Genomic DNA, 19,495 nt, shown 5'->3' with positions numbered 1-19,495 from the left:
GTACTGTCGTCGGACGCTCTGGACTGGGTACTGTCGCCGGACGCTCTGGACTGGGTACTGTCGCCGGACGCTCTGGACTGGGTACTGTCGTCGGACGCTCTGGACTGGGTACTGTCGCCGGACGCTCTGGACTGGGTACTGTCGCCGGACGCTCTGGACTGGGTACTGTCGCCGGACGCTCTGGACTGGGTACTGTTGCCGGACGCTCTGTACTGCCGAGGCGCACTGTAGGCCTGGTGCGTGGTGCCGGAACTGGTGGTACCGGGCTGGGGACACGCACCTCAGGGCGAGTGCGGGGAGGAGGAACAGGGCGTACTGGACCCTGGAGGCGCACTGGAGGCCTGGTGCGTGGTGCTGGAACTGGTGGTACCGGGCTGGTGACACGCACCTCAGGGCGAGTGCGGGGAGGAGGAACAGGACGTACTGGACTCTGGAGGCGCACTGGAGGTCTGGAGTGTAGAGCTGACACAACTCGTCCTGGCTGGATGTTTATTTTTGCCCTGCATTTGCTGGCACAGAACGCACTGGGCTGTGCAGACTCACCAGAGACATAGTGCGCAGAGCCGGCACAGGATATCCTGGTCCAAGGAGGTATACTGGAGACCAGGAGCGCTGAGCCGGCACCTTCCTTCCTGGCTGGATGCCCATTCCACCCCGGCCAATGCGAGGAGCTGGAATAGAGTGCACCGGGCTAGAATAGCGCACTGGAGACACTGTGCGCTCCACCGCATAACACGGTGCCTGACCAGTAACACTCTCCCCACGGTAAGCACGAGGAGTTGGCTCAGGTCTCCACCCTGACTCAGCCAATCTCCTCGTGTGCCCCCCCCCCCCCCCCCCCCCCCCCCAAAAAAAATGTTTTTATTGGGGCTGCCTCTCGGGCTTCCATGCTAGCCGTGTCCCCTCATATCTTCGCCGTTCCTCCTGCGCTGTTTCCACCTGCTTCCATGGCAAGGTCTTGTCCCCTGCCATTACCTCCTCCCAGGTCCAGGATGTCCTCCACTCATTTTTTTCCCAGGTCCATGATGTCCACTCCTCTTTATCATGCTGCTGGGTCCTTTTATGGTGGGTTATTCTGTCACGTTCGTCATGAGGAGACCAAGGCGCAGCGGGGTGTGAATACCTTCTTCTTTAATTAACGAAGAATACTTAAACAAACTAACAAAAACAACAAAACAAACGTGACGCTATAATAACTGAGTGCTGACATGCAACTACACATAGACAATAACCCACAAAACCAAAATGGAAAATGGCAACCTAAATAGGATCCCCAATCAGAGACAACGATAAACAGCTGTCTCTGATTGGGATCAATTCAGGCCACCATAGACCTGTAATAAACCTAGACAAACAAACACCCCATGATATACAAAAAACCCTAGACAGGACAAACAAGCATACCCACCCTCGTCACACCCTGACCTGACCAAAATAATACATAAAACATAGAAAACTAAGGTCAGGGCGTGACACTGACTTTCCTAGTTAAATAAAGGGTAAATACATTTTAGAACCCCTTTTGGTGTCAACAAATATATATTTAAAAAATATTTGATGAAAAAAAATGTGTACACTCAGTGTATACTTCCATTCATTTTTTTAACTGGTACTGGGCTACATTCAGACCAGTCCTGTGGCGCTTGTGGGTGCCCTAGAGCAATGTACGTGTTCATGAGAGTCTCACCTTTTCCATACAGTGGTCATTTTAGTGTGTAGCCCAAACTGTTCGGACACTACAGACTTGGCAGATCGGCAGTAGAGCAAAACGGAGAACACCATTGTGTTCGTGAGAGTCTCATCCTTCCATAGAGGGGTCATAACACAGTGTAGGCCAAACTGTTCAGACACTACAGATGTTTTCATAATAAGACAGGTTTTCACCTCAGATGCGGAAGGCTGACATCAGCCGATGCGGTGGATTGAGTTGCAGCCCATGCAAAAAAACAGATATCTTAAAACAGATTTATAATTTTTTATAATTTTTATTTTATTATGCCGGTGGCGGAACTTAGCGATGAGGGCTGGGTCCAGGATGTTCCAAGCGGGGACCTAGCACCCCTCCTCTGGGCCATAACCATCCCAGTCAACCAGGTACTGGAATCCCCTGCCCCGAGGTCGAGCACTCAGGAGGCGCCTCACCGGGTAAGATGGATGTCCGTCAATGAGACGGGAGAGAGGGGTGGGCCTGGAAACAGGAGACAAAGGGCTGTGAGACAGATGTTTAATCCTGGACACATGAAAAGTGGCATGTATACAGAGGCTAAGAATCTTAGCGATGTGGAAAGGGCTGATAAAACGGGGAAAGTTTACGGGACTCCACCCGGATGGGCAGATCCCGAGTGGACAGCCATACCCTCTGCCGAAGACAGTAGCGGGGAGCAGGGGTCCGGTGGCGGTCTGCCTGTCACTGATACCTGGAGGTAGTCTTGAGAAGAGCAGACCGTGCTCTCTTCCAGGTACGGCTACAGCGGCGGGCTAACTTCTGGGCCAAGGGTGTGCTGACCCCTTCTTCAGGGAAGAGCGGAGGCTGATATCCTATGGATACCCCGAGCAGGGAAGGAAGGGTGTTGTGAGCGTATTCCATCCATACAAGTTGCTGGCTCCAGGTGATGGGGTTGGTGGAGACGAGGCAACGAAAAGCCGTCTCCAGGTCCTGATTGGCTTGCTCCGACTGGCCGTTAGACTAGGGGTGAAAACCAGAGGACAGGGTGGCCGACGACCCAATCAGTGTGCACAATGCTTTCCAGAACCGGGACGAGAACTGCGATCAGAGACCATGTCCACCGGAAGTCCATGGATCCGGAAGACGTGCTACACCATGAGCTGGGCCATCTCCGTGGCTGAGGGTAATTTGGGAAGGGGAATGAAATTGGCGGGTTTGGAAAACCTATCCACCACCGTAAGGATAGCGGTGTTGCCATCTGAAAGAGGGAGGCCAGTGATGAAATCCAGGGATATATGGGACCAGGGGCAGTGAGGAACAAGGAGTGGTTGAAGGAGGCTAGCCAGAGCTTGCCCACACAGTGCGGGTGGCGACGAATGCAGTGACGTCAGGAACCATGGTGGGCCACCAAAAATGTTGTCGTACAAAGGCCAGGTTTCGACGGGAGCCAGATTGGCAGGCAAGTCTGGAGGAATGAGCCCATTCCAGGACCGGGGTACAGGCAGAGTCCAGGACAAACATCTGGTTAGGTCCAACTTCGAGAAGATCGTAGCCCCCGGAGAGGCTCAAAAACCAAGGAGATGAGTGGTAGCGGGTATTGTTTTTAACCGTGATATCATTAAGGCCCTGGTAATCGATACACGGGTGCAGGGTTTTGTCCTTCTCCACAAAGAACCCTGTGCTGGCGGGGGAGACAGATGGACAGATACACCCTGCACCCTGGGTCCCCAATGTACCCTTCCATCGCCTTGGTCTCCGGACCCGACTGGGAATAAAGCCACCCCCCTGAAGTGGTGTAGTGCCCGGGAGAAGGTCGATAATGCAGTCGTAGGGCTGATGCGGAGGAAGTGCTGTGGTCCGGGCCTTGTTGAAAATCTTCTGGAGATCCTGGTACTCCGTGGGAACAGCGGAGAGGTCGGAGGCTTTTCCCAAGCACGCAGGAAGATGTCCTGTGCCGACTTCAGACAATGAGCGTGGCAGAACGGGCTCCAACCCTTGATAAAACCAACAGTCCAGTTGTTGAAGGGATTGTGCCTCTGAAGCCATGAAAACCCCAATACCACGGGTACCTGAGGAGATTCGATGAGCAGAAATTGCATAGACCCACTGTGGTTACCTGACACTCGCAGGTTGATAGGAACTGTATTATGGGTGACTCTGCCAATAGAGTGACCGTCCGGTGCTCTGACGTCCATGGGAATGGAGAGGGGTTGAGTGGGGATACCTGAACTTTGACACCAGAGTAGCGTCTATAAAACTCTAGTCAGGCCCAGAGTCAATGAGTACCCGGAGAGATTTAGACTGGTCACCCCACAGCAGGATGGCATGGAGCGGGGTACAAGTAATGGGAGATTGGAAATTCTCTGCCTGGTCTTTTAATGGACAGTTAGAAATTAAATGTCCTGTAGTTCCACAATACAGGCAGCTCTTGGTGTTCAGTCTGGGTAAACATTCGGCAGGAGACAATCTAGCTGTGCCAAGTTGCATATGCTCCGGAGGAGGAAAGTTGTCAGACCTCTGTAATACCCGGGGGAACTCGGATTCTCTTGGTAATGTAGAGGCCGGGGACTTCCGGGATTTCTCGGAGGTAAGGTGGGATCCGTGAACGAACGAGTGTAACTGGGAACAGACCTCTCCCTCCTAACGTTCCCATAGCTGTCCATCAATCCGTATGGTCAAGGCGAGGAGAGAGTCGAGATCTATGGGCAGCTCCCGAGCTGTGAGCTCATCTCCTCCTCCGATAATCCACGAAGGAACATGTCGAACAGGGATTCCGTGTTCCAGAGACTCTTTGCGGCCAATGTGCGGAAAGCGACAGCATAGTCTGCCACACTACAGGAGTCTTGACGTTGGAGGAGTAGCTTCTGAGCAGCCTCTCTCCCGGACAACGGAGAATCGACCATCTTTTTACCTTCGCCATGAACTCCTGCAGACTGAAGCACACGGTAGATTGTTGCTCCTACACCGCCATAGCCCAGGCGAGAGCCCTCCCGGACATCAGCGTTATCAGGTGCTCTAACTTTGAGCGGTCTGAGGGAAAAGAAGAGGTCTGCAGCTCGAAGATGAAGGAGCACTGGGAGAGAAACACCCAACAGGTATCTGAATCTTCAGTGTAGCGCTCCGAAGAAGGTAAGCAGGGTTCTCGAGGAGCCTGGGGAGACCTGCTGCTGACAGCGGGGTTACTGTGAGGCTACTGTTATGGCTGGCTGCATAATAGATCATCTGCGGAATTGCTCCAGCAATGTGTTGAAAGTGTGGTCATGACGTACCACTAAGGTCTGGAATCCATCCATAAGATTTTGAAGAAACTCCTTGTGTCTTCCAATGGTGGCTCCTTGGGAGGATACGGCGTTGCAGAGCTGGTCCGAGTCTGCTGGGTCAGGGATAGCCAGTTCGTACTGACAAGACTCAGGAAAAGACCCAGATGCAGACACAGGAGGCAGATAGTTCGAATCTCAGATGTTTATTAAAAAACAGGGGCCAGGCAAACGGCAGGTCAAGGGCAGGCAGAGGTCAGTAATCCAAGGCAGAGTCAAACAGGGACAGAACGGCAGGCATGCTCAGGGCAGGAAGAATGGTCAGAACCAGGTGGAATAGAAAACAGAAACTGGAGATACTGGAAAACGGGAAAACACACTGGTAAGACAAGACAAGACGAACTGGCAACAGACAACAGCAAAAGCTGGTATAAGTACACAGGGGATAATGGGAGAAAATGGGAGACACCTGGTGGGGGTTGGAGACAAGTACGACAGGTGAAACAGATCAGGGTGTGACAAAACGTGACCTTTTATTGTGATATTGAAGTAATTAAATGTGTGGAGAGAAAATATTTGAAAACTGACTTCAATATTTAATGGTGCTATAAAAATGTCCTGCAGTGAGTTATAAAGTATTGGTTTAGAATGGCAATGAAATATTAACTGTATTGTTACATCCAGCTCAGTCTCGCATATTCATTGACGAATGGGACTTATATATGGAAGTTACTTTGAATGCACAATGTTGTAACTACAATTCGGTCCCCATGCTTTTCTATAACAAGTCCCTCACATGTACACACCTCTCCGATGGCCTTAATGACAGTTCCGACACCAATGTAGCAAATTTGGGGATAACCCTGACTGGGACTCGAACCCAGTTCCAGCGACTGTCAACCCAACACCTCAGCCGTTACACCAAGAGATCCACTCCTTTTGACAGGGTCACTAAGGTCGTTCCAATATCCTCTCTATTACCTGTGGCAAACACAATCAACCTGAAACAAACACATTCACAACATTGCCGATACTTGTCACCAGAAATCAATGTTACGGATTGCACTTTTAAGCGTCTTTGACATGACCCACTGGGCTCAGACGTCAATTCAACGTCTATTCCACATTGGTTCAATGTAATTTTATTGAAATGACTTGGAAAAAACGTTTATTCAACCAGTGTGTGCCCAGTGTGGAGGTTACAAGATTGTTTCCTGTCCTGGATTAATTTTTTACATCCACTTTGATATACCACTGTATAATTAAGCAATAAGACCCAAGGGGTTGTGGCTGTTCTTAAGCACAACATGAAGCGTAGTGCCTGGACACAAACCATAACCGTGGTATATTGGCCATATACCACAAACCCCAGAGGTGCTTTATTGCTGTAAAAAAAAGAACAGTAAACAAGTATTTTTGTGTCATACCCGTGGTATATTGTCTGATATAGGCATGGTTATAATTGCAAATTGAGAGACTAAAATTGGAATGTGCTGTATATGATTCGGATAAGGTCATGTTTTTATACCGCTCATGGTAGTATGGTGCCACCTTGTGGAATATTTCGAAAGGAAATACTTTTACACCAATTCCTCATTCAGAACAGTAGAGGAAAGTAATTGATGCAACTAAAGGAGAGAGAAAACAATACTAAAAAAGCCACGTCCAGGTCCTACAGAAATTTCTATGAATTAGCAGCTAATTATCATTTCATTTTTGAGGGATAAATACAGGCAAATATATTGATAAAAATCACCTTGGCCTTGTGTAGGGTAAGCCTACACAACACACAAACCTTAGTTTAAGTGTTTCTTAAATCCCCCATGGGAAAATCAAATGGTGTAAAAATGATTGGAAACATTTCCCTGATTGACCGCTAGGTTATATGGGTAGCATGACTCATAATGCGGTATTCTATAGATTCTTGCCCTTGGTGTGGCTCTTTCATTGCTCCTGGCATCACTGCACCACCACTGTCCATATGATTCCATTAGCCACTGACTTGCTCATTTGCACCTTCACATCCACCTCCTCTCTCCTATGAGCATAATGTGTAGAACATCATTAAAAAATGTTTAAAAAATGCTTCAAAAATGTTGCTGTCTTCTTTTAAGAGAAACGGGGCTGGCAGGTAGGATTTAGTTCCTCCTTGTTTCTGGCCCACACTCCAGTACAGTAGGTGGCGGTAATGTACTAAAACGTTGGATGCCAACCGCCGATAAACGCCACAGAACAAGAAGAAGACAGTTCTCTCAAGAGGCGTGGCGTGACGACACCACGTTCTGACAGGAATATCGCCCAAATTTGGCGGCAGTTTCCTGTGTGCGCTTACACAAGCCCCATGATGGTACGCTTTTCTCGCGTGTTTGCCGCGTTTCTCCGCCAGAAAGACTGGTCGTCCAAGTTTACCACAGTGAAGTGTTCAAGTACAAAGGCAGAACCGCGACTTCACAGAATGGAGTATCAGGTAAGATACTGTGGCTATCATCTGCTAGCCAATGTGCTAGCAAGTTAACGTACTATCTAACGTTAGCTCGCTAGTTTGACAAGTTCATGGTTCACTAGGTTACCTGCCGCCCCAAAAATCTTACACAAGACCATGAAATTAAAACCTTGCCAATTCCACTTTGTAGTGTTCGATACACACGTGTTTCATTAAGACTATAGTTCATAACGGGGAAAAAACGCTTAACTACATTTTAACAAAGTAATTTCACATGCTACAGAACGGTCTAAACTTTAAGCAGACTGTCACTGCCTGTTGAATGCATGAGTTTACCTTGGCAGTTATATTTACTTTGTTAATAATCTCGCACCATGATTTTACCAGCAACACATAAATTAGCCTGTGGGCTGAGCTATCCAGCTAGATAGTAGAGACCGTTTGTGGAGATAGCTAGCTTGCAAGTAAGTGAAAGTTGAGCAGGTATGGTTGGTACAGTAGCTACGTTTTTAAAAAGTGCACACTTTTAATTGGGGCGTTGGGGTTTGCATACTAACTAGTTTAATTAGGCTAACAAAATATTCAATTGCTCAGCGGAACATTATTATTATTTTTACAAATAACTTCAGGAAAACATTCATGCTGCGAAGTTTGCTAAAACGGACCCGCCATGCTGCCTAGCCTCATAACTTACAACAGATAGCAGATTAGCTAATGTCCACCCCAAAGCCAGTCCAGCAACATTCGGTAGTTTAAAAGTATTTGTCCCTTGCACGTGAACACTAGTTTGCTGATTTGAAGGTAAATGATTACTAGATAGATGGCGAAGTTGGAAAATGGCTCTCATTTATTTGTATGTATAGAAGCTGTTGATCAATTTGAACGTGAGCCATAAACTTGTCAAACTAGCGAGCCAACGTTAGATAGATAGTACGTTAACTTGCTGGCGCTAGACTTGTAACCGAAAGGTTGCAAGATCGAATCCCCGAGCTGACAAGGTAAAAATCTGTCGTTCTCCCCCTGAACAAGGCACAATACTGTTCCTAGGCCGTCATTGAAAATAATAATTTGTTCTTAATTGACTTGCCTAGTTAAATAAATGTCAAATAAAATACCTTCCAGAGATATGGAAAACTACATGCACTTTTGTGTTTTTTTCTGGCACTACAGGATGCAGTGTGCACCCTCAATACCCTGCAGACCAATGCCTGTGCCCTGGAGCAAGTGCGTCGAGAGCGGGGTCACCCTCAACTCCAGCTCCAGGCCATGAGGGGCTTCCTGGAGCGAGCAGGCCTGGTGGTAAATATATTCTACAGCAGTGTCCCCCCCTACCATTTATTCTGGATTGTCATTTGAAATGGTCAAGAATTGATTATCTCCTAATCTAAATGTTTTCCCATTTTCATTCCAAGGTGGAAGAACTTGACCATCTCAATATCATTCATGTCACAGGAACGAAAGGCAAGGTGTGGAGTGTGTGTGTGTTTAAATCCACTAATCTATGAGCTAGCCCCAAGCTCGTATCTTGTGCAAAGTTTGCCAAACAAATGTTGTAAACAACTTGATATGGCATTGTGGGAAGAAGGTGCGTAATGTTTCACATTTTTATCTTTCAGGGGTCAACGTGCGCCTTCACAGAACAAATACTGAGAAGTTACGGTTTTCGGACTGGATTTTACAGGTACATATCAAGAAGTATCAAATCCAGAGCAGTCCTACCAAGAACAAATTAATTGTTGAGAGAAAAAAAGGGCTGTTTTTGATGCTGAGTTAAGGACATTTACTTGTGGTTACCAGCCTCATCCAGTTAACCCAGCCATAATCTGTCATCTGATTTTCAGCCTGAAACATTATTTATTAAGTTCACGTACTGCTGAGCCAACGTTCTTGTGTAGTAGTTACAGAGCAGTGGTCACGATCGAGTGCGCCTATTGCGCTGGCCAATCGGATAGCTCAAATCACCATATAGCATCCACAACCCTGGCCACAGCCTATGTGAGATTTCATAACTTTTAAAACCATGGCCAGAGACTGTCAAAGAATATAGCAAAGAGCTGTGGCTTTTGAGTGAGTTCACGTCTTTTTATTCAGCTCTGTTAACACTTTTTTTTTTTTTTTTTCAACACTTACAAAACACAACGCACTTCTCCCTACATCCACTTGGCGCTGCAATTAATGATTAGCCAAGTGTATCGATAGCCCTGAGTTTCTATTGTTATTAGCAGTTTGTCTATTTTAATATTGAGGAATATTTCACTTTCTTTGGTCATAGGAACAACATGAATTTGTGCATGATGCGGTGCAAGACAACTGGGAACTCGGAAATCTCCGCCTTCAGTGCGTTCAAGGCAACTGAGAACTCAGAAAAAAACGATCCCACTGGGAAAATTTGTTTTGAGCAGTCATCCAAGTCAGAAACTCTGGCATCTTTCTAGAGCTCAGACTTTCCGACCTGAAGATCAGACGTCATGATTTTACCAATTTTCAAAAAATATATATATTTATTAATTAATTAGACCTAGCCTGCTGCATAAACCTCATTCGTACAGAACTGTTTTTATTAGATTAGTATTAGTTAAACATTCCCATGTTTTGGATTTTTAACCCTTCTGAAGATGTATTGGAGAAATGAGACTCATTTTAGTCATAAGAAATTGATAAGTGTTTCAGTGAATTTCTACTCTACTGCAAAGGTTCGCTTACCATACCCCTGTTTTTAAGAATTAATAATCCTCAATTATATATTGTAACTCATGTTTTTGACTTATTATACTTAACACATTATTTTCTGTCGATTGCAGTTCCCCACATTTGGTACAAGTCAGGGAGAGGATAAGAATTAATGGAAAACCAATCGGCAAAGAACTCTTCACAAAATATTTCTGGCAGGTGTATGGACGGCTGTATGAAACCAAGGTAGTTGTGGAAAAAGGTTCTGATTCCAATTGTAGTGAAGGTTTGGAGTTCTGCTCTCTGTGCTCCTGGTCTTTGACCTCCGGGGAGAAGGGTGTGTCCTTAATGTGTTTCAGAATATGACACATTCTCCAACCATGACACGTTGCTCCCTCTTCTTTTCCTGTAGAGAAAATAAAATGTAATAAATTCTTCAAATATCTTTAAGTTGGATGTACTAAATGAGTTCTACTCATACATTTAAAATAGCAGGGCCCTTCACAATTTGCCTGTAACCGTTATACATCTGGGTTTGGGCCATTTCCTGAATTTAGGCAACTTTACCTTGTGTATTATTCCTGTCTCTAGCCGTTAGAACTGATAATTGAGTTTAGGGAGAAAATGAAAAACCTCTCGTCCTATAATGACCAGTGTCATATGATTTGTTGTAGATGTCCCATGCTGTAGCTGTCGCCCTTAAATGAGGTTGCATATCTGCTCATTGAGATGTTGAAGGGATACTACGAAGCTGTTATAGTAATATCCTGTTGACCTTTGACCCCTCTCAGGACACTCACGGGGGGAGTATGCCCGCTTACTTCCGCTTCCTAACAATCCTGGCCTTCCACGTCTTCCTGCAGGAGAAGGTAGGTCGCTATAACCAGTGTACCACATCTCTCATATCAGGTCCTGTATTCCCATCATTCCTCTGGTGTCCCTGTGCAGCATTGCTGGGGTGTCTGGGGCTGGTGGTTGCTCCCTTTCCCTTCAGTCCTTGTTCATTTCTTCACACGCCTGATAGGATTGGCATGAAAAAGGAGACAAGGGGCCCCTCATGTTTTGCAAACACTAATGCATAGTGGTGACCTTTTATATTGGTGGTGGCATCTTCATGGCTACTAATGAGTCACACCCTGTACTGATAAACATTTCTCCTGAGATTTATGGCCTATCTGTCACAGGGTCAGATGATCGACTCATCAAATCAGGAAGTTAATTACATTTCATGACTCAATTCTTCTTGGTAAAATAAAAAGTGGCACTTATCAATTCTTTCAATTGACCTCTTGAAATGACTGAATAGAAATGTGGGTTGAGCTCAGCCACCCATATTGTCTTGTGATGCAGGTGGACTTGGCAGTGATTGAAGTTGGGATTGGTGGAGCCTACGACTGCACAAACATAATCCGGTAAGAAGCATGGAATTGGATCCTATGGGATGGTAAACAAACAGGATTTAGTTCAATGGTCCGTAATCGCCTTTAATTTGATTAGAAATAGATCTCTATGATGATGCTGCAGCTGATGTAACCATTCCCTCTCATGGAATCCCCCTCTGCAGCATACCCTAATTCCCCTCACTGTACCCCCTGGCTCAGTTCCAAAGTCTCTAGTGACTACTGCTGTGTGCCTAATGTCTCACTGAACTCACTTGACAAGCCCTTCCACCATTTTGTCCTATGGCGCGACCTCATTAACAAAGCGTGACTGACTGTCTCGTCAAGCCTCCCATTTTGTCGGCAGCCCCATTTTGCAATGAAAGGTCTCCATTTATTGTTAGTTGATAGAGCGAGAGAGACATTGGGTGCTATTTGAAGAGGGCTGTTGAGAACAGACCATTTTTTAATGAGCTAAAAACTTTCAAAAGATGTGCGACGTAGGCACAAGCATTCAGGTTTGATATGCTTATCTACTAACTATGTATGGAATACATTTTCTACGCTGAACAAATTATTAATTTGACTTGCCCCTGTACTTTCCCATAATTGAGATACAAATCATTCTCGCCTGTAGGACCTCTCCATGGTCAGATCAGAGCTAGTACTACATTAGATGGTCACCAACACGAGAACTGGCAGATCTGACATGCAGTTCATTTCTGTTCTCACCCTTCACCTGCTGGTTACACTTCCAAAACAAGTAGCTAATACAAACTAGTTAAAGGTAGACTCAGCGCTATGATGTAGATGCAGAAAGTAAACCACGTAGTGGGTCATTTTCCGCAACCACTAAGAGCATTGAAACACGAGGCTCAACTTCTCTGTTTTGTTCCCGTGGCTACCACGCTCTAACAGCGTGAAGTGAACCCGTGCACATGCTCAGATGTGAGATCAGAGTGTTGCGTGTCGCTCACTTCTACCACATGGCTATGTCATTTAGAGTCTACCTTTAACATGAAATCTGATTAAAAAAAATGTAATTCATGCAGTAACTTAGACCATTTATCTCACTTTCCCTGCTGTATAAACTAAGTTCTTTTCTGTGAAGATCCATTGAGTCCACTGAACTCTAGTCTATGCTCTGTATGTCCTCCTCTGACAGGAGGCCGTGGGTGTGTGGCATCGCCTCCCTGGGTATAGATCACACCTCAATACTGGGGGATACCATCGAGAAAATTGCCTGGCAGAAAGGGGGCATTTTTAAGGTTAGATTGCAGTACAGTTTAACTCTTGCTTTGTCAAAGCTGCACTTTTGATACATTCTGACTCAGAACATTTTCAGAACACCACCTCTAGAACGTTACAAAGTAGCCTCAATTGACGCATGATTGTTTAATGCATGTAATAAAACGCCAAGAAAGCCACAAGTGCTAACATTTGACTATGCTGAAATAAACAGGAGTTACTGACGTTATTTAATTATTTCTCATGTCTCCTCAGCCAGGAGTTCCTGCCTTCACTGTGAAGCAACCCGACGGCCCTATGATGGTTCTCAAAGAGAGAGCAAAGGAGATTGGGGTGAGCCAATAAAGAAGTCATGAAACAAGATACAACATTGTCTGTAGACTGTTTGTAGATACTTGGCCTATAATCAAGTATGAGCACAATGTTTCCCCTGTATTTATTTAGCAGTGGTGCCCCACTTTATTAAGATGAGTAAAATGTCCTTTTAAAAAGTCAGCAGAAGTTTCCTCAGTCGTATTAATGGGAAAAAAACGATCCTGGGCGGGCATATGACAGTTTCAAAGAGCCTCGTAAGAATTCTATGATATATGCAAGCAGTAAATGAGCAAATGGTTTAATAATGTTACATTTCAGGGTAACACAAACAATTGCATAATATCGGACTTTGATGTGAATTATGATCGTTGATATCTATCCCTTGGACTGTCCTTGAATAACTTTGACTCTTTCTCCTACCCTCTCTCTTCCTCCTCCTCAGTGTCCTCTCTGGGTGTGCCCAGAACTGGAGGAGTACCCTGCTGACTCGGGACCTCTGCGTCTGGGCCTGGCTGGCCACCACCAGCGCTCCAACGCCTCCCTTGCCCTGCAGCTCAGCCACAGTTGGCTACAGAGACGCTGCCTTCCTGGTAGGTCGGAGTGAGTGTTTGAAGCTGGTCTGTGGGTGGTAGGGTAAAGGAACAACCTGGGTGTATACAGGTGTGAGATTATTGGACATGGTATGGTTTGATTGTCTGGTGATATCAGGTCATGTGTATTCCTCATCTTCTACTCTTCTCCTGTAGACCAGAGCATCCCTTCCCCCGCTGACGAGAGTAAAGGCGTGTCGCCGGCCGCTGGCTTCCAGCCAAGCCCCATTATGGCGAAAGGTCAGTTCAATAGAACAACTTCAACACACTCACCTGCAAAATAACAGCCTCTGGTGAAAACCACGGGGGTGAACACAATCACCTGAGCATTGATAGGTCATGAAAATTGTGTGATGAAAAAGTGTTTTTCTCCGAATTTGAGGGTGGGGGGGTTGAATTACTAATGGCTTTATAGCAGAGGACTAGGTGGACTGTATATCAAGGTCCATGGTTCGTTCCCCTGTTTCAGCACCAACAACCAAGGAAGCCTCCCAGCGCAACTTCCTGCTTACACCTATCAAATCATTTTAGATCTACAGTAGATGCTAGGGTTCCATTTTGGTATTCAGCAACAGTACATCGCTTTCCTCTTGGGCGGTAGGGCTGGAGGACACTGCGTGGCCGGGGAGGACCCAGACTCTGAAGCATGGCCCAGTTACCTACTTCCTGGACGGAGCCCACACCACCCGTAGCATGCTGGCCTGTGTAAGGTGGTTCAGCGAGGTTGCCTCTCAACACGAAAGAACCACATGGTCAGTATCTACGTGTGAGTTTGTGCTCCACTAGGTCTGTGTGTTGTCCTGTCAATTGTGGTCTATGCACCTTACCATTTGTTGAGCTCTGCAATTCAAGCGAAGTCTGTCAGTAGATTATCTCTGGTATCCTAACCGTATACCTACCCCCTATGTCTCCTCAGTGGTCCTGTGGTCAGAGTGCTACTGTTCAACGCCACAGGGGAGAGAGACTCGGCAGCCATGCTTAAGTTACTGGTGGTGCGTACACTAGGCTAGGTTAACTGCACAACAACGATAAGTACAAAACATTCAAAACCAATGTTTCGCAATCACAAATGATGTCAGACCATCCTGTTGTGATGGTATTATCATATACAGTGCATTCGGAAAGTTCAGACCCCTTCCCTTTTTCCACATTTTGTTACGTTACAGCCTTATTCTAAAATGGAGAAACAATTATTTCATCCATCTACACACAATACCCCATATTGAGAGGTAAAACATGTTTTTAGAAATGTTTGCAAATGTTTTACAAGTAAACAGATTCATACAGTTGAAGTCGGAAGTTTACATACACTTAGGTTGGAGTCATTAACTTGTTTTTTCAACCACTCTACACATTTCTTGTTAACAAACTATAGTTTTGTCAAGTCGGTTAGGACATCTATTTTTCATGACAAAAGTAATTTTCCCAACAATTGTTTACAGACAGATTATTTCACTTAACTCACTGTATCACAATTCCAGTGTGTCAGAAGTTTACATGCACTAAGTTGACTGTGCCTTTAAACAGCTTGGAAAATTCCAGAAAATGTCATGGCTTTAGAAGCTTCTGATTGGCTAATTGAAATAATTTGAGTCAATTGGAGGTGTACCTGTTGATGTATTTCAAGGCCTACCTTTAAACTCAGCGGGGATGTTTTTCAGCAGTAGGGACTGGGAGACTAGTCAGGCTCGAGGGAAAGATGAACGGAGCAAAGTACAGAGATGAAAACCTGCTCCAGGGCGCTCACAACCTCAGACTGGGTGAAGGTTCACCTTCCAACATGACAACGACCCTCAGCACACAGCCAAGACAATGCAGGAGTGGCTTCTGGACATGTCTCTGAATGTCCTTGAGTGGCCCAGCCAGAGCCCGGACATGAACCCGATCAAACATTTCTGGAGAGACATGAAAATAGCTGTGCAGCGACGCTTCCCATCCAACGTGACAGAGCTTGAGGGGATCTGCAGAAAATAATGCGAGAAACTCCCCAAGTGCGGCTGTGCCAAGCTTGTAGATTCATACCCAAGAAGACCCTACTGGCAGCGATTTACAAAGGCGCTTCAAAAAAGTACAGAGTAAAGGGTCTAAATACTTACGTAAATGTGAGATTTAAAATGTACAAACATTTCTAGACATGCTTTTGCTTTGTCATTATGGAGTATTGTGAGTGGGGGGAAAACATTTGAATACGTTTGAGTAAGGTTGTAAAAAAAAAAAAAAGGGAAAAGTCTAGGGGTCTGAATACTTTCCGAACGCACTGTATGGACAGCAGCTAGCCTAGTGGTTAAGAGCAGTGGGCCAGTAACTGAAAGGTCGCTGGTTCAAATCCCCAAGCCGACTAAGTGAAAGCTCTGTGCACTTGGAGCAAGGCTTCTAACACTAATTGCTCCTGTAAGTCGCTCTGGATAAGAGCGTTTTGCTAAATGACTAAAATATAAAAACATATGCCATGTTTGTAGGAATAAAATATAAAAATATATGCCATGTTTGTAGGACAACTAACTGATTTAGTTTTTCCTTTATTGGGTTTTCAGCCATGCCATTTTGACTTTGCTGTGTTCTGCCCCAACATCACAGAGGCCATTGCATCATGTAATGCAGGTAAGGCTATCACATTGTGATTTTTAGCCAGGCATAACATACACCAACTACGTTGTCGAATGACTGTGGCTTGACAGATCAAACAGTAGCCTAGTATGATGACATGAATAACTCTGTCGTTGTAATTATGCGACACGATCTGTGTTAATCATTGGTGTAAATGTGAGCATGTTCTCATTTCACTGTCAATGGAAGGGCAAAGAAGGATGTTGCTGTGTTAACATGGTGTCCAAACCAGCAAACATTGTCACAAATCTAATGGCCGACGTGTTGCTTTTATGTTCTGGCTATTAATGTGTGAAAATAAAATGGTTCTGCATGTGAGTTCCCTTTGACGGTACAATCTGCCATTTTAAATTATACCCATTTTGATTCTGGAAGAATGTAGCATTGTGTAACCCCCCCCCCCCCCCCCCCCCCCCCGAACGCCTTCCCTCTCCTCAGACCAACAAAACTTCAATGTCTCTGTGGAAAATATGCTCACCCGTTGCCTGGACAACCAGAGGAGCTGGCGCCTGCTGAACGGCCAGGAAGAGAAGCCCGGCGCCCAGCTGCTCATCTCCCGCGACGCTCTCCCACTGGTGGCAGCCGAGCGCTGCAGCAAAACCCTAGTCTTCCCCTGCATCCTCAGCGCCCTCCAGTGGCTTAGCCAGGGCAGGGACTCTGTCTTGGCACACCCGGACAAGAGGGTCATCCCCGTCAAGCCCAGCGTGACAGCCAAAGCCGCTCCGCTAAGAGATGCCACTGGCATCCACGTCCTCGTCGCTGGAAGCCTCCATCTGGTTGGGGGCGTCCTGAAACACCTCGATCCTTCCTTTGCCTCTTAAAGGAATGGTTCTGTCAGAACAGCAATAGATTAGATTGATTTGTCTGGTAAGCAGAATCAAGAAGAAACCGTCTCTGGAGAGAGCTAAATGCTGGGATATCATGCAGCCTAAGGGAAAGCTTGTTAGCTATGCTTACTGGCAGGTTATTCAATTTGTACCAGGCAACAGGGTTTTGTGTCACCCCCAGTCCTTGGTAAGCCTAATAGAAATGGCCATTGCTAGAACCTTCTATTTCAATTGATAAATAGAGGGCTCTGGCCAATACAAGTTCATGTCAAATGTTTTAGCCAGTACCACACAGAGCCTTACTGAGGATCACACGTTATTTTATTTTGACAGGGAGCCATTTGGAGACCTTGGTCTCTTTTATAGATGAGCCCTACACTGACAATTTAAAACATCGACACATCAGTACACTACGAAAAGAGAACCAGAGATAGAAAACAATCAGTGTAAGGTTCTGGTACAAATTCCAGATGGACACCAAAGGAAGTTTAAACTAGATGTATTACACACAAACTGGATGCTACAGCTCCATAGCACACAAACTGGTCACACATGCATATATATTTATGCCTTCTGGCTAGGTGGGGTCACCTCTTTGTGTCTAGGATAAACAGTCAGTCAGTGCTGGGCAAGAACTCTGTTCCTCCCTCCTATTGATAGCATGAGTCCAGATCCTTTGTGGGCAGGGCAGGTGTGTGTAAGAGAGACTAGTGTCTCACACACAATCTATCCCCCCCCTGCACTGCAATAAGTCTCCAGTCCCAACATCCTAACCAATGACAAGTTATTACTACTAATAAGTGGATTGTTTTATTATAAACTGGCTCATGCAACACAAACAGATTCAAGTCAATTAGTCTCCAACAATCGAAAACAAATATTAACCCTAAGTCTTATACTTGAAGCTAAAACTGTTTACAATAGGGGGGTTCATTTGTGCGACTTCCAGTATGACACGGGTGTTTACTGTTATTGTTTATGTGAAGTGATATTGTGCTTTAAAAGCATTTGAGAAGGCAGTGGGACGGTAGGCCCCTAAAATGACAGGTAATCCAAAGAAAGTGTGGAAACGGTTAGTCAAAGGCCTCACTCTTTCCACCCAGTACGTTTCTTTGGGTTGTGTACAAGAATGGCTTTCTTTCCTGTCCTTTCATTGCTACCAATAAGAGACAGGGAGAGGGTTGCAACATGAACTGGATTTCTTACAAAGAGAACCGTTTTTAATTTTTGTTTTACTATTTCCTAGTGAGATCCTCATTTGCCGATCTCCCAGACTTGCATTATTTGTTGACTGTATTCTTAAACATTTCAAATGTGCTTCGTGTAGCTATCATTGTGTTGGTAATTCAGATATTCTCCCTTCAATAAAAAAAATTGAACACCTCTACAATAAAACTAGACCTTTAGCGTTGAGCACAATGTAAACTAACATGTCTGTAAATTATTCTAAGGTGTCATAAGCGATAAGTCTTTTATACTGCAGTTGCTTTGTGACTAACATTTCAGAATGTTCATTGCCTTTTAAATTTGTGTCTGAGAGCGCAATTGTATGTACTGTAAAGAAACCCACAAACACACTAGAGGTTGGGTGTATTTGTAAGGCGGTATCTGTTGCAAAGCTTTTTGCAATAGAACCTGTCTTAATCTAGTAACCAAATGGAACAAAACTGGGAGGGACCTACCTAAATTTAACAAAAATAGTTTCTATTGGACAAAGTTTTCTGTTGTGGAGGAGACTGTTTCGGAAACTGACTAATGAATAAATCCCCCCCCCCCCCCCCCCCCACAAAAAAAAAATCGCCAGGGGTGTATTCACTAGGAACCAAACAGAATGAAACAGGGAGGGCTCTACGTGAATTTGTCCAATAGAAAGTAGAAACTCTTGTTTCCTGTTGCAAAATGTTTTGGACTAATGCTTACACCCAAAGTACCATGGAAATTAGCGCTTGATTTGAGTGATTGGCCCTGTTCTAGTCTGACTATATTGCAGTCATGCTGCAGTACACACAGCAACTAATGGGTGCCCTATCGACTGCACAGGCAGGTATAAGATTGCTACAGGTAGATGATATGATCCAGGCATTGTGCGATCTGGCAGGTGACTGCAATGTAGTTGGCCTGGAATGCAGCCAATATTTCCCTGGGGGTTTAGAAACTGCTAGACTATTCCCAAATCTTTTTTAAAGTGGTATTAACATTTCAGAGAAATGCTATAGTTTTAAATGTATGTGCACTTAAGATAATTAAATGAATCATTAACGGATGTGTTTTCTTATGCATCATATTGTCCAGTTTGGAAGCACTAGTATTTAAGTGGTTACTGCATTTTCCACTCTTTCCAGCATTGATATTTGGTGATTCTTGCTTTGTACACGGCCTGGAATGTAGCCAATGTAATGCAGATGAAATTGTTTTACACTCTCAATGTTTCAAGCAGAACATGTCATTTGTTGTTAAACAAACGAGGAAAAGTACCAAAAATACAAGGAAAAA

General features: G+C 45.1%; 1 protein-coding gene across 3 annotated transcripts; it reads left to right on the top strand.

Annotated features, from left to right (window-relative positions):
• Positions 1 to 7,198: 7,198 nt before the first annotated feature.
• On the top strand, positions 7,199 to 19,265 carry LOC129818935 (folylpolyglutamate synthase, mitochondrial-like). Of its 3 annotated transcripts, XM_055875300.1 has the most exons (16): positions 7,199 to 7,390; positions 8,537 to 8,665; positions 8,779 to 8,827; positions 8,983 to 9,047; positions 9,639 to 9,703; positions 10,168 to 10,282; positions 10,828 to 10,905; positions 11,387 to 11,448; positions 12,581 to 12,683; positions 12,919 to 12,996; positions 13,421 to 13,568; positions 13,725 to 13,808; positions 14,170 to 14,320; positions 14,485 to 14,560; positions 16,103 to 16,169; positions 16,614 to 19,265. In XM_055875300.1, the coding sequence occupies exons 1-16, from the start codon at positions 7,265 to 7,267 to the stop codon at positions 16,994 to 16,996; spliced, it is 1,779 nt and encodes a 592-aa protein (XP_055731275.1). In that variant the 5' UTR covers positions 7,199 to 7,264; the 3' UTR covers positions 16,997 to 19,265. The 3 variants fall into 3 exon arrangements, with proteins under 3 accessions (XP_055731275.1, XP_055731276.1, XP_055731274.1); XM_055875301.1 differs by lacking the exon at positions 9,639 to 9,703 and having other exon boundaries at positions 7,201 to 7,390; positions 8,779 to 8,832; XM_055875299.1 differs by lacking the exons at positions 7,199 to 7,390; positions 9,639 to 9,703 and having other exon boundaries at positions 8,578 to 8,665.
• The last annotated feature ends 230 nt before the right edge of the window (positions 19,266 to 19,495 follow it).

Source organism: Salvelinus fontinalis, chromosome 21, assembly GCF_029448725.1.
Source record: "Salvelinus fontinalis isolate EN_2023a chromosome 21, ASM2944872v1, whole genome shotgun sequence".
Taxonomy (NCBI): domain Eukaryota; kingdom Metazoa; phylum Chordata; class Actinopteri; order Salmoniformes; family Salmonidae; genus Salvelinus; species Salvelinus fontinalis.
The sequence above is the reverse complement of the archived record's forward strand: the minus strand, read 5'-3'. Positions and strand labels throughout refer to the sequence as shown.